Source organism: Tamandua tetradactyla, chromosome 16 (genome assembly GCF_023851605.1).
Source record: "Tamandua tetradactyla isolate mTamTet1 chromosome 16, mTamTet1.pri, whole genome shotgun sequence".
In the NCBI taxonomy this organism is placed as follows: domain Eukaryota; kingdom Metazoa; phylum Chordata; class Mammalia; order Pilosa; family Myrmecophagidae; genus Tamandua; species Tamandua tetradactyla.
Genome location: NC_135342.1, coordinates 5478455 through 5492058, shown reverse-complemented (window position 1 = coordinate 5492058; position 13604 = coordinate 5478455). Strand labels below are relative to the sequence as shown.

At 55.0% G+C, this 13604-nt stretch overlaps 1 protein-coding gene across 4 annotated transcripts in view; it reads left to right on the top strand.

Moving 5' to 3' along the window:
• The first annotated feature begins 2208 nt into the window (after positions 1-2208).
• CNOT3 (CCR4-NOT transcription complex subunit 3) overlaps positions 2209-13604 on the top strand; it is a 17313-nt gene continuing 5917 nt past the window's right edge. Inside the window, exons 1-12 of one of the 4 annotated variants that reach the window (XM_077130810.1) lie at positions 2209-2491; positions 7049-7123; positions 7236-7303; positions 7564-7638; positions 7785-7874; positions 8121-8249; positions 8356-8451; positions 9522-9744; positions 9839-9972; positions 10538-10594; positions 12091-12478; positions 12582-12705. In XM_077130810.1, coding sequence (XP_076986925.1) covers positions 7099-7123; positions 7236-7303; positions 7564-7638; positions 7785-7874; positions 8121-8249; positions 8356-8451; positions 9522-9744; positions 9839-9972; positions 10538-10594; positions 12091-12478; positions 12582-12705 — 1409 coding nt within the window. In that variant the 5' untranslated portion in view covers positions 2209-2491; positions 7049-7098. Of the gene's footprint in view, positions 2492-2936; positions 3637-7048; positions 7124-7235; positions 7304-7563; positions 7639-7784; positions 7875-8120; positions 8250-8355; positions 8452-9521; positions 9745-9838; positions 9973-10537; positions 10595-12090; positions 12479-12581; positions 12706-13604 lie in introns of those variants that run through there. The other 3 variants (XM_077130813.1, XM_077130812.1, XM_077130811.1) reach the window with 3 other exon arrangements.

Here is a 13604-nt window from a genome sequence, read left to right as displayed (position 1 = left end):
GGCTCTATTCAGAAACCCCCATCCCCTCAGGCCAGTGTTTCTGGCATCTACCAATTGGGGCACAGGGGTGTGAATCTCAGAAAAGAGACCCAGCCACCTGGAGTACTCAGTACTCCAGAACAGAGGTTCTCGGATGATGATGTGTCTGAGAGTTACCTGTAAGCCTTGCTAAAGCACGGAGTGCTAAGCCCAGATTCTGTAGTCTAGGGAGAACCCAGGAGTGCCAGTCTAAAAAGTTCCCAGGTGATGTATGTGTTGCTGATGCAGGACCACCCTTACAGCACCAACCACTGCTCTAGAAAATTCTCTAAGTCAGTGGTTTTAAAAAAGTGGTATCACTTATAACAGGATTAGAAATAGCTAATTTGCAGAAATAGAAAGGTCAGAGGTTACCAGGGGAAGGAGGAGTGCTTGTTCATAAAAATAAATAAAACTTGTCAAAAGAGAGCTATTTAGTTACAGATATAGTGACCACAAATCGAATGGGATTTCACATACCAGAAACTAGGGATAATGTGTTAGGCAATTTGTGGAAACATTGTCTCTAATTCTCAAAAATGATTTATATAAATAATGCAAGGTAGAGCTCTTTAAGAACTGATATTAAAAGAAAAAGTCTTGAGAGTTTGTAATTCTCAGGAAAAGAAAATAGGGCTGACTGACTCCCACCTGGAGAAATTGTGATGTAAGTGGCTTACACCCAGGTGATTCTAATGTGAGTAGCCAAGTCTGAGAAGCGGGGCTTTCTGTTCCAAATATGTGCCGTGACCCCACAGCGTCACCTGGGAACTTACTAGAAATGAGGTTAATTTGCATTTTAGCAAATTTTCAGGTGATTCCTATGCACATTCAAGTCTGAGAGGCCCAGCTCCCTCAAGGGACCACATTTTTGAGTAGTGAGGCTCTGAATCAATGACTCTTGTGAAAATACAGATTCCTAGGCTCTTCTGTCCTAAGACTGTGGGCCTAAGAATATGCATTTTGTGAGTTTACCTCCCTGACGCAAGTGCTGCAGGCCTCCCTTGAGGAAACTGCTCTGGATTGTGCTCCAATAAAGGTTTGCTTCTCTCTTGTATCTGTCTTTTCCTCCACTCGACGGGAGGGGTGCAGATCTCTCTTGGCTTCTGGACTGTGTGATACCGAGCCTATTATGCCCTCAACAACAAATCATTCTTTGCATGAATGCATTCATTCATTCATTCAACAAACGGTCTGTGCTTTCTGCAGCGCTTTCAAATACTTCCACGGCGTCCTCACAACGCCAGGAAATGCAGGTGCAGAGGAGAGCTACTATCCGAAGGCCGCGTGGCAGCCAGAGGCAGGACCGATCCCACGGACTCGCGATTCCCAACCAGCCCTGCTCGGCTCGGGGCCAGTGACCTAGGGGCGCCGTCTCCTTCTTCTTTCCTTCCTTTACTCAGCAAACCCTGACGTGCCAAGGACTGGCACTCGGAGAAGGACGATAGGCTGGGAGACAGGACCCGGTCCACGCGGCCAGGAAACCAGAAATGCGGGAGGATGTGGCGGAGTGGACACCTGCCAGCTGCAGCTCTTTCACACGCTTCAGAAGTAGGTACCGCCCTCTCACCATGCTATTGGCTGAACTCGGAAGAGTGAGAACTAAAGGGGCGGCCCTCTCGCCTAGCTCCGCCCTCTAGACCTAGCGGCCGTTTTGATTGGCAGATGGCTTCAGCTTGCTCTCGCTTTGAAGGCACCTGTCTGTCTCCCATTAGGTACGCGGCCTTTAACGCCCACTCTCCATGCCTTCCTCCGCTTTCCCCACCCACTATCTGAACCCACCAATGGTCCAAGGGCAGAATATTCTCCTGTATCCAATTAAAAACGACTCTAACTTGACGCGCGACTTCCCACCCTCGAGCAGCCTAGCTCCTCCCCCTGACCAATTGGTTTCACAGAAGGGGGCAGATGCATCCAATCAGCACAACATAGGCCTCTTGATTGACGTGCGGGTCCTCGCGCTGGCGTGTTGTGCCCTGAAGCGGGAGGAGGAGGCGGAGCGGAGGTAAAACCTGAACCAATCCTAGGAGCCTGCGCGGGAGGCCAATCGAACGCCGCGCCTTGGAGGGATTGTCCAATCCTCAAGAGGGGGCCGGCCGCATCTCTGCCAAGAGCCAATAGGTCGCGTCCAATCAGCGAGAGCGACGTGCGGCAAGATCAATGACAGGCCTATATTCGGGGCTCGGGGGCGGGTCGGCGCCAGAGACGAGAAGAGAGGAGGGGAGGCCTCCTCCGCCGCCGCCATCTTGAACCGGGCCCGGTCAGCTTCCGCGGAGCCATCGGCAGACGCCGCGGCCTCCCTTGAGCCCCGAGCCCGTCGTCAGGCAACCCCGGGCCCACTCTCCCCACCCCACCTCCGCTTCGCGCCGCTATCGCGATAGCGCCCGGGCCCGGGGCGCGAGAAAAGGGCGGCGGGCGCTCGCCTCCCCCGCCTGTCGCGATACGCTCCTCCGCGGCGGCGCCAGCTCCTGTGGTGAGAGCGTCAGGCTCGACTGGGCCCGACCCCTTCCCCTCCTCTCCCCCGGCGCCGTCAGCCGTCGTCCCGCGGCCTCCCGCCCCTGCGATGCCGCCGCTGTCGCGACACGGCCCCTCCCAGCCCCAGCAGCGCGGGCTCCCGGTCGGAGGCGGCCGCCGGGGCTTGGGCACCGCCGTCCCGCAGTGCGCGGCCCCCGGCGCCCTCCCGCGACCCGACACTGCTTGGGGGGCGCTGCCGCCGACCCGCGTGGCGTCCGCGTCGGGCCCCGGTCGGGGTGCGAGGGTGTGATCCTCCGAGTGCGGCCCGCCCCCTCCCAGCTGTCCCCGGCTCCAGGCCGCCGGGCTGGTGGCGCCCCCGGGCTCGGGTGCCTGCCCCCCTCGGCTGCAGTTCCCCCGCTGGGGTCACCGTCGGTCCCGCAGTGTGGGGCTGCCCGCCCTCCAGGACAAGGACTCCTGTTGGGGCGAGGGCCCCCCGCCCCCCTCCGCACCCCACCCACCTTGGATGTCATCTCTTCTCTGTGGAGTATAAGCTCCCCTGGATCTGAGCCTTGGCGTCTGTGGGGGACCCTCTTTGGAGATCTGGGAGAGCAGCCTCTTGGATCGAAGATACCAGCTTCATTTAGTTGGAGTCCCATCAGGAGTTACCTCCACCAGGACCAAAAGTTTCTATCCTTAGTTTGTAGCTCTTCCCTAAAGTCCTGAGGATCCAAAGCTTCTGCATCCTGCAGCACGGCACCTTGCTTTTGTGAGAGTATGACTTTGTGCCGGGATTCAGGACTGTCCTCAGTGCCATCCTCTCCAGCCGTCGGCTCCTACCCCTTTTGGTCTTGGTATCTGCCCCTGGCTTTGTGGATATGAACTCCCCTGGATTCACCCTATCTGCCTGTCTCCGTGGGGGCTTCCTCGTGATGTCATCTCCCCTTGGGCATTGGTGTCGGGGCTGTTTAGCACCCCTGGGCTGCAGGTACCTGGCCCTGTCTTGGTGAGAGGACCCAAGCTCCTGCTTTCTCCTGTTGTTAATGATCTCCTGTATGGGCAGTGCATGCACTCCCTCTTTTAAGTGGTACCTGCCTCTGGGTTCAGGGGCTGTCATCTCACCCAGGACTGATGCTCCTGCTGGTTTGGTACTGTGTCTTGACACATGTAAGTTGTTGCCTTCTCTGAGTCTGAGAGTCTTACTCCCATTCACGTCAGTCCCTCCTTTGAGTGTCATGTCTCCAGGGGCCGGGAGTCCCACATTGCCCTCGGTATTGTGTCAGGTCCCGCACTGTGGATGTGTAAGTCCAGCGCCAAGGAACCCTCTTGCTAGCAGAACCAGGCTCACACCTGTTCGACCCCACCCTGCTCGTGTCTTGTAACAGGGTATAAGGCTTCCTAGACCTGAGGTCCCTCTACTGCCAGGTGTGGGTTTTTCCGTTCCCCAGGAATAAGGAAACTTTCTTGGTGTTGCCTTCCCCAGGGATAAGCTTCCTGCCTTTACTGGTATTGGTATCAGCCCCTCCTGGATTTGAAGTGTCTCTCTAAGTGTCCCTGCTGTGGGAGTAAGGACCCTTCTCAGGCTCCTGCCCTCCTCTTTGTCCACTGTGTGGGTCTAAGTCTTCTGTCCACTCCTGAGGTGAAAGTTTCTAGTTTCTTGCTGTAGGCATGTAGGGTGCCTGAGACTCTTGGGAGAGACCCCACCCAAGTAGCCACCTTTCCTGGGACTAAACTCCTTTGGTATAACCTTCCCATTCCCCACCCTTGGCGTTGGGTCTTTGGTGGGAAGATAGATAGGTACCTCTGCCTTGGAACCGAACATACCCACCTCCGGAGTCAGAGCGTCTGTGGCAGCATCAGCAGCGTGCAGGGTTAAGGAGTGCCTTCTGACCTCACTTCCCAGTGGGCCAGCGCGCTGCTCCGTGTGCAGCTCCTTGCTATGGAGACACAGGCTTTTCTGGATCAAAGGTTCCTTACCCTTTGACATGAGGCCATCCCCAGGGCTGGGGACTGCTTGGTCTAGTCCCCCCGGGACCTGGCGTTCTGCCCTCCTGCTCTCCTGCCTATCAGGCCCGTCAGCTCCGCTGAGGTGAAATCTGAGGGGCCTTTTATTATTGGGGCTGTTGGTTCCTGTGGGTCTGTTGCCCGCTTCATGCCCCCCAGCAGAGGCTCATTTTTTGTGGGATGTGCCTTTCTCCTGACAGAAGACTCCTCTTGGACCAGTGCTCTTGGATTCCTCAGTGTCTGGTTTCCCCTGGAGGATCTCGGGAAATTCTTCCCCAGAGGTGGCTCCCAGCCCTTCCAGCCGAGGGCTCTCTGTCTCCCCTATCTCTGGTCCTCTGGTTTTTCTCTTTGGGGAAGGGTGCTGTCTCCATTCAGGCTAAGACCCCCTGGCCACCTTACATCCAGGGGGAAGTGAGTGTGCTGGGCCTGCGGAATTGCCCTTCTCTGAGAAGGAGCGTTCCCCCATCCACCCACCCACCCACCCACCCTGGTGACCCCTTTTGGAATTACTTTCCCAGCACGTAAGCTTTTTTCAGCTTCAGTGTCAAACTCTTCTGACTAAAATATCACCTTCCTGGGCCTGGCTTTTGTTCCTATGGTCCCTTGTTTCTGATTCCTTCAGGATTTTCTTCCTGCCCCTGCAGTGTGGTCCCTTCTCTCGGGAAGTGACTGCCCCCTAGACTAGGTTTCCTGACCCCTTCAATGTGGGGACTTGGAGAGGAAGGACAGCACTTCTCCAAAGTGATGTGTCCCTTGTTTAGGGCTGTTGATCAGGGCATGGTGGATTCCTGGGCTTGAGGGAACAGTATAAGCTCTCGTTTCATGTTCCTGTTTTGCAGTAAGAGGCTTTTCTGTGGTAGGAGTGTTGGAGCTACACTCAACTCGTGGTTAAGATTCCCGCACACCTCAGTGTTGCTGTCCAAGACCCCTGGGTCAATGGTCCTTGCCCTCCTCAGTGTGACTGTCTCCTGGGCCCGCTTAGGTGGCTGCATTGCCTTGCCAGAACTGGGAGTGTGCTCGTCCCTGTTGCTGGGCCCCATATGTGGCCTGACTGCTGAACTTGGGCCCTTGATGGTACTCCCTTCAGTCAAAGGGACCACCCTGTCCAGAATGGGGACATCTGCCCTGCGGTTCAGATACCTTGCCCATCCTTTATGGGCCTCTTGTTCAAAAGCCTGTGTCTGGTATCCTGTAGCTACTAGCCACATGTGATTTAAATTTTAACTAATTAAAAGTTTAGTTCCTCGGTTGTGCTTGCCGCAGTTCAACAGTGACCACGTGTGGCTCGAGGCTGCTGTGTTGACCAGTGCAGATCTAGAAAAGTTCCATCCTTGCTAAAAGTTCTGTTGGGCAGGACTGTGTGAGATGGTGCCTTCCCTGGGGGAAGGAGCTCTCTTGGCATACCTTCCTTCTGGGTTGATGCTCTTAGCCTTTGGTGTAGGGGTATGCCTTTGCAGGTGAGACCTCCCCTGGCATCCCCTGCCCTGTGCCTGTAGACTAGGAGATCCCCTGCCCTGAGGAGCCTGTGCTTTCCAGTGTAGGCCCCTCTCTGGCAGGTAGACTTGGCTGGTGTTTAGAAGGCCTCCTGTATGACCCTTAGACTTCTTAGGCCAAAGCTCCTTAACTCCCCTTTTGATGTCAGCCCCCTCTGGGTTACATGTAACTTCTGTTGGGGTAGAGCATCCCCTCCCTCAGTACTGGGCACTCTTCTGTGGTGGTTTATATTTCCCTGAGTTTGAATTGCCAGTCCACTTAATATGCAGTCCTTTGTGTGTGTAGATCAGCTCCCATGTGACCAAGGTGCCCTTTCACCCTCTTACCTTTGCAAGTTATCTTCTGGCCCTCTTTTGGATGCTGTCTTCTGCCCCCAGGTCTCTAGCTCTTGCTGTCAGCCTCCTTGCATTAGAACTTTTGTCTCCTTCTGCTCTGGAATAAACTTCTTAAGAGTTCGAAGACCCTCTTCTACTGGGGATCCTGCCCTCTCTGTTTGGGTGGGTTCAGCTCTTCTTAGTTTTAGGCATCTCCTTTTCCTCCTGTCTCCTTCTGTCTTCCTCTCTCCTCCTCAGCTCATATATAGTGTCAGGCCCTTCTGTGTAGTTTAAATCCTTTTTTTTTTCTCACGACTCATTTGAGGGAATAACTTTTCCCAGTGCTGAGATTCGAATTGCCTTTATCCCCGACCCCCTGTGTAGGAAGTGTGATTTCCAAATTTAAGGCCTTCCTCTCTAGCAGTCAGCTGTGTGCTGCCTGACTTTCTCTTGCTCTAAAAAATCCTTTTGAGTGTTGTCTTGGGGGAAAGTTGCTCCATGCTTGAGGAAGTTTCTATTTCCTGAGTCAGAGGTACACAAAAGGTGTATGTCTTTCCCTGTTTTAGTCAACTCCCAGAGTCCTGTGGGCTACTCTCTGTAGTGGGTAGTCATAGGAGTAGAAGGAAAATTGGGCCTGGTCTCTGTCCTCAGCTAGTAAATGCTTCCTCCCTTTACCTACCCACTCACCCAACTATCCCCCACCAAGTCCCTGTCACTGGGATTTGTTTGGCCAGGGAATAAACGTTTGTCCCAATCTCTCCTAACAGCGTCTGTCTCCGAGAGAGTATGAAGAGAGTGCGTCTGTAGGGCAGGGAAGATGGCGGACAAGCGCAAACTCCAGGGTACTGACCTGCCCATTGCACGCTAATCCACTCACACCCTTTCCTCCCAACTCCTCTCTTGGTGCCTGCTGCCTTAGCCGAATTCTAACAGCCTTCTTTTCTCCCTGGCCAGGTGAGATTGATCGCTGCCTCAAGAAGGTGTCCGAGGGCGTGGAGCAGTTTGAAGATATTTGGCAGAAGGTACAGAGACTGGGACTATAAAAATCTGGGTCTCCAGAGAGGAAAAAGCAGAAAAAGATTCAGGATCTCTGGGTGTCAACCAGAAAGAGGGGGCTGCATAGCCAGGTGCTGGGGACCTAAGAGAAGCTGCTCTAAGGTAGATGGGACAGGAGACGGTCTCTGAGTCCCTGGCCCATAGAGAAGAGAGACAAGCTCTACTACTGGAGGGGGTATGAGGGCAGCTGTTCTCACACTGACCCCTGAATTCTCTCCATCCTCAGCTCCACAATGCAGCCAACGCAAACCAGAAAGAAAAATATGAGGCTGACCTAAAGAAGGAGATTAAAAAGCTACAAGTGAGGGGGCTCGGGGTCTGGATTTCTGTGTCCTGGGGTGGGGGGAACTGAGGGAGTGGCCCACTGGGCTCCTTGGAGAGGTGGGACCCAGGGCCTCTGACCTGGATCCTGAGATGGTCTCACTTGCTGGCATTTCCCATCTTTAGCGGCTGAGGGACCAGATCAAGACATGGGTAGCATCCAATGAGATCAAGGACAAGAGGCAGCTTGTAGACAACCGCAAGCTCATTGAGACGGTAGGAGCCCAGAGCTTGGGTCCCCCAGAAGTGGAGGGTGGCCCATTTCTGGGGTCCTCCTAGGGCGGAGGTGGAGTAGCCAGGCTCCAGAGGTCCCCAAGAAGAGGGACTTCCACACCTGAGCAAAGGGGAGACCCCAGTGTTTAGAGACTGCGGTATGGGGTCACAAGGCTCGGGTATGAGTGTTTCCTAGCCCTTTGCTCCTTCTCACCTTTGCAAGCCCCCAACCAACTGTTCTCTCCACAGCAAATGGAACGGTTCAAAGTTGTGGAACGAGAGACCAAAACCAAAGCTTACAGCAAGGAGGGCCTGGGCCTGGCCCAGAAGGTGGACCCTGCCCAGAAGGAGAAGGAAGAGGTTGGCCAGTGGCTCACGGTGAGTTGGGACAGAGAAGAGAAGGTGAATTCTGGGGGCCCTGTACCCCGTGCACAGGAGGAGACTCTGGACTGACTGCCTTCCTTTCTTCCTCCCTCCCCTGCAGAACACTATCGACACCCTGAACATGCAGGTGGACCAGTTTGAAAGTGAAGTGGAGTCGCTGTCAGTGCAGACACGCAAGAAGAAGGGCGACAAGGATGTGAGTGGGGGAGCCGGTGTCCATAAGATGGAAGATGGGCTGGAAACCTGGAGAAGTCTCCTCCTGTGGGAGGAGAGGTTACATTCTTGAGATGGGATTTGGGATTCAGGAGGCAGAACGGGCAGGCCTGAGCAGCTGCCTGGGGTGGGGGCAAGGAGGAGGTGAGACCAATTCCAGGGGTCCAGCCTGGGTGTCTGAATAAGCAGTGAGATCTTCAAGAAGAGCAGCCATTTAGGAGGAAAGACAATGAGTTTGACTTGGGTCACAGAGTAAGTGTGAGAGGACATCCAGGGCAGGAGAATCAGGAGCTGGGCTGTGGCTTCACGTCCTTAAAGGGCCCGGCTTCTTAGTAGAGGATGAAAGCTAGAGGACAGGCAAGAAACCAGTTAATTGGGCCCCAGAGAAAGAGTGGTCTGGGACAAAGCTAGATGCTAGGGTCATGATTGCAAAATTCTGGGATTGTAGAGTGTGGGTTCAAAGGGATGCAAATTACGTCTCCTTTGTTGGAACCGGAAGTGTAGGGGACCGAGATTGGGTGAGTTGTCCAGGGTTGGGTTGAGGGTGAGGAGTATGGGGATCATGGGCTTGAAGGGAAGATGAGATTCTTGAAGAGAGAAAGGATTCAGAATTGGGGTTCAGGTGTCATATTCTAAGGGAAATTGGGGTATGGGCCCTGGGAGGAGTCAGGTACCTCAAGAGCCATCCTGCCTTATGGTTGGGATGGGAATTGCAGTGATGATGAAGGTTGTCATGAGTGATTGTAAACAGCAAGGTCCCTACGGACGGGGAGGATGATGGTTGGGAGCTGGGTACTGTCAAGTGACGTGCAGATAGGCCACGTTTCGAGGTAACACAGGGATATCTGGGTCTTTTAGGTTTCCAGGGGCCTGAGGTAGGCTCTGGGTTTCCTGTGCCAGAAGCCCCTGAAGGGCCAGAGGGTGGCAGGCTAAAAGGGTGGGAGGGAGCCTCTGGGTTCCCTCTAGGGTCAGGGGCCAAGGCTAGGTTCTCTGGGGCAGGCAGGGCTGGGGCAGGCGCCCTGCAGCGCCTGAGCCTGGCCCTGGGTTCGCCAGCAGAAGCAGGACCGGATCGAGGGCTTGAAGCGGCACATCGAGAAGCACCGGTACCATGTGCGCATGCTGGAGACCATCCTGCGCATGTTGGACAACGACTCCATCCTCGTGGACGCCATCCGCAAGATCAAGGACGATGTAGAGTACTATGTCGACTCCTCCCAGGACCCCGACTTTGAGGAGAACGAGTTCCTTTATGATGACCTGGACCTCGAGGACATTCGTGAGACCCTGGGGTTGACCCACAGGAAGCAGGAGTTCTAGGGCCAGGAGTGGCCATCTGAGCCAGCTGAGCAGCCTCTCCCCTTCCCCCACAGCACAGGCGCTGGTCGCCACCTCCCCACCCAGCCACAGCCACATGGAGGACGAGATCTTCAACCAGTCAAGCAGCACGCCCACCTCAACCACCTCCAGCTCCCCCATCCCACCCAGCCCAGCCAACTGTACCACGGTAAGGCTCCTGTGTTCTGGAGGGTCCGGAGTCCAGGGAGCTGGAAGTCAGAATCACGTTTGTTTAGAAAACTTTGTTTCTAGGGGGACCAGAAATGCAGAAGGCTGAAATGGTGTCCTGGGGATAGGAGTGGGAGGCAGAGGGGTTAATGAGGTAACGCGGCACCTCTCTTGATGCTTAAAGGCACTGAGGTGCTGAGGGCTGCAGAGAGCTGATGGGGACCTGGAATCCCACTCAGGTTTAGGGCTGTGGCTTGGGACCTGGGAGGAGTCAGAGCGCAGGATACTTGGGGGCAGGGATCTAAGAGTTGGGTCCCTTAAGGGAAGTGGGTTCCTGGACCCTTTTGAGGCTGGGTGGGTGGATGGCTGCTCTGCGGAGGTAAGACCCTGGAGCTTGGATTTAGGTGGGTTCCCCATGGAGATTAGGGTAATGAGGTTATGGAAACAGCTCTGAGACTGGAAGATCAGTCCTCGCTCCATCGCCCTGGGAAGTTCAGGGGTGACATCTGTACATGTAGATGATGTAGAGATCACACAGGTTTCTGACTCTGCATCATCCACCTCAGGAAAATTCCGAAGATGATAAGAAGAGGGGACGATCGACAGATAGTGAAGTCAGCCAGGTGGGTCAGCGTCTGGGATCGATGGGCATTGTGGTTAATCACTTGTTCCCTGAAGGCTTACTGAGTGCCGGGCAGTAGTGCTGGGCATCCGGGCACAGAGAGAGGGGTGAGGAGCCCATCTGCCCTGGAGGGCCTTGTGGGATTACTAGCTGTAGGTGGGGATGGGTAAACAGAGTGGTGGGTGTATGACTGAGGGGCCACTCAAGGCACCAGCCTCACTGGCTGGGGGTCAGGACATGTGCTCAGAAGTGGCATTCGCCCCGGGCTTTAGGGGGATATTTAAGTCTGCCCAGCAGGGCAAGGCAATGGCACATAGGAGGGCAAGGAATGTAGTAGACAGCTTGGCAGTATGGAGAAATGTGAAGGGACAGTGGTCAGGCCAAGGATCTTGGACTTTGTGGACCTGCTCTGAAAGGATCAGATGAGTCTGAGAAATTAGAGTTTAAAAAGTCCAGTGCGGACTTTTTCTTTGAGACTCCTCAGGACCTTTGCTGTGTTATGTCTATCACCAGTTCCCAAGAGGCAAAGACAGTATACATTCTTACCATTTCTTTTTTCTACTAATGAACCCTATTCCTCTGTTAGCATCTCCCAGGATAGGAGCACATGTTAGGAAATGCTGCTGCCCTGGAATAGTGAACTGAGAAAGCCACATCATCAAGCAGGAGTGTAATGGGCTGGAATCCCCTCTGTGGGCAGATGTGAGGGATGGGCCTGGTAGGAGACCCTGGAGGCGGGGCGTGACTGGAGATCCAGGCAAGAGGGCAGGGTATCCATCCTTGGCCAGAGGCTATGAGGGTGGAGAGGCTGGTGTGGACCAACCCCGGGGACTGCTGTCTGCCCAGCAGGGACCCCCAGAGGGGAGTCATTTGGGAGTCCTGTTTGGCAAGAGGTGAGAGAGAGGTACTGGCAGGTTCTTCGAGAGAAGTCTAGAAGGAAGTGGGGTACGGCACCAGGGAGTTCCTGGAATGGTGATGAAATGGAGTAAATTGATTGTGAAGTATTGGTAACTTGGGGCCTCATGAGTTGGTTTTGTGACCCTTTATGTGGTGTTAATGTCTGTTTCTCATACTTTTCCTTCTAAGGCATTTAGATTGTTCCAGCTGATCTCATGTTGAGGATCTTAAGGTCTTTGTTGGACATTCGGCTTGTGCCTACTAATTTCATGTTGATAGACATTTAGATATTTCCAGCTAATTGCTTATGATTGGACAGGTAGTTTTCTCTTATTGATAGCCGAGGTTATGTGTCAGATCCCTGTGGCACACCATGGGGAGATGGCCAGAAGGACTTGGACATCGGGTGGGGTTAGAAATAAACTTGAGTGTTTCAAGCATGAAGGTGGTGATCAAGGCTGTGAGGGTGAGGTGAGGGGGCAGCGAGCTGGAGAGGAGGCTAGTGTGAGGAGGATGGAGGGGGTGGGGTGTTGGGGAGAGCCCAGTGTGGGAGACCTGCCAGCCCACCTGGGCCCTGATCGTCTTCTCTCCCATTCACAGTCTCCAGCCAAAAATGGTTCCAAGCCTGCTCACAGCAACCAGCATCCTCAGTCCCCAGCTGTGCCACCCAGCTACTCCTCCGGGCCCCCACCTGCTGCCTCTGCCCTGAGTACCACCCCTGGCAACAATGGGGCCTCTGCCCCAGCAGCACCCCCAAGTGCTCTGGGTCCCAAGGCCAGTCCGGCTCCCAGCCACAACTCAGGCACCCCTGCCCCCTATGCCCAGGCTGTAGCCCCACCAGCCTCCAGTGGGCCCAGCACAGCACAGCCCCGGCCGCCCAGTGTCCAACCCAGTGGAGGTGGAGGAGGAGGCAGTGGAGGAGGAGGAGGCAGCGGCAGCAGCAGTAGCGGCGGAGGCGGAGGCGTTGGCAAACAGAATGGTGCCACCAGTGAGTGGGGAGCCTGGGCATGGTGGGGAGATGAGGGGCTTGGACTGTGTCTGGGGCGGGGGGAGCTGGGACAGCATCTGACAGCCCCTTTTCATGCTCCCAGGTTATAGCTCCGTAGTGGCGGACAGCCCAGCAGAAGTGGCTCTGAGCAGCAGTGGGGGCAACACCGCCAATAGCCAGGCTCTGGCCCCTCCACCTGGCCCCCACAACCCACCACCCAGTGCCTCGTGAGTCTCTCCCTGGACAGGGTTGGGGGGAGCTGGCCCTCTGGCACAGAGCCGCTTGTGTCTGCTCCCTCCCTCCTACGGTTTGCTCATCTCAGTTACTGGCCAGGCCCTTTGCTGGTGGGGCTGTGTGAAGAGTGCTTTCTCCCACCTTGGCTGGACCTGTCTGCCCCTCAGGAGCCCCAGCACACCCTCCCTAGATGCCCATTGCAGTGCACCTCTGATACCCCCTTTTTCAAAGGAGCTCCTTTTTTTCCCTTCCTTTTTCCCACCCACCTTCTGTTGAGTTGCCCCAAGGGCCCATGTGACTCCTCTGGAGTGGTCAGTGTTCTTCTTTTCAAAGCAGAATATCCCAAAGTCCTCCTTCCTCTTCCCAGGCCCCCCTTCAAATCTTTTGTCAGCCTATTCCACTGGATCTCCCTGTTTCCCAGAGGAGTGCCCCAAGAGAGACCTTACTCTTCTGCCCTCCTGGTCCTCCTGGCCCAAGGCTTTAGCTGGGCCGCCCCAGGGGAAGCATCTGACTCCCATCCCATCTGTCCAAGGTATCTTGCTTTTGTGGTGGAGCATTCACTTCCCACACCCTCCGTCCTGGGCCCTTCTGGAAGGCCTACCTGTTTCCCAGTGAATATTCCAAAGAGGCATCCTCCCTTTTATTCTGTCTTCTGTTGGAGCATCCTAAGACTCCTTGTTCTCCACCTCCATAGTACTCCTTTACTGATGAGAAATGATCCAGGAATCAGGTTCTGCTTTTGCCCCGTTGGGATATTACAAGATTGGCTTCCATCTTCACTTCCAACCTCGACCGTCTCCTCTCGGCTCCCCTCCTTCTGCCCCTAGCCTTTCCCTCAGAGCCCATCTTCACTTGGATTCTCCTTTGTTTGACTCCTACCTCTAATAAGCCT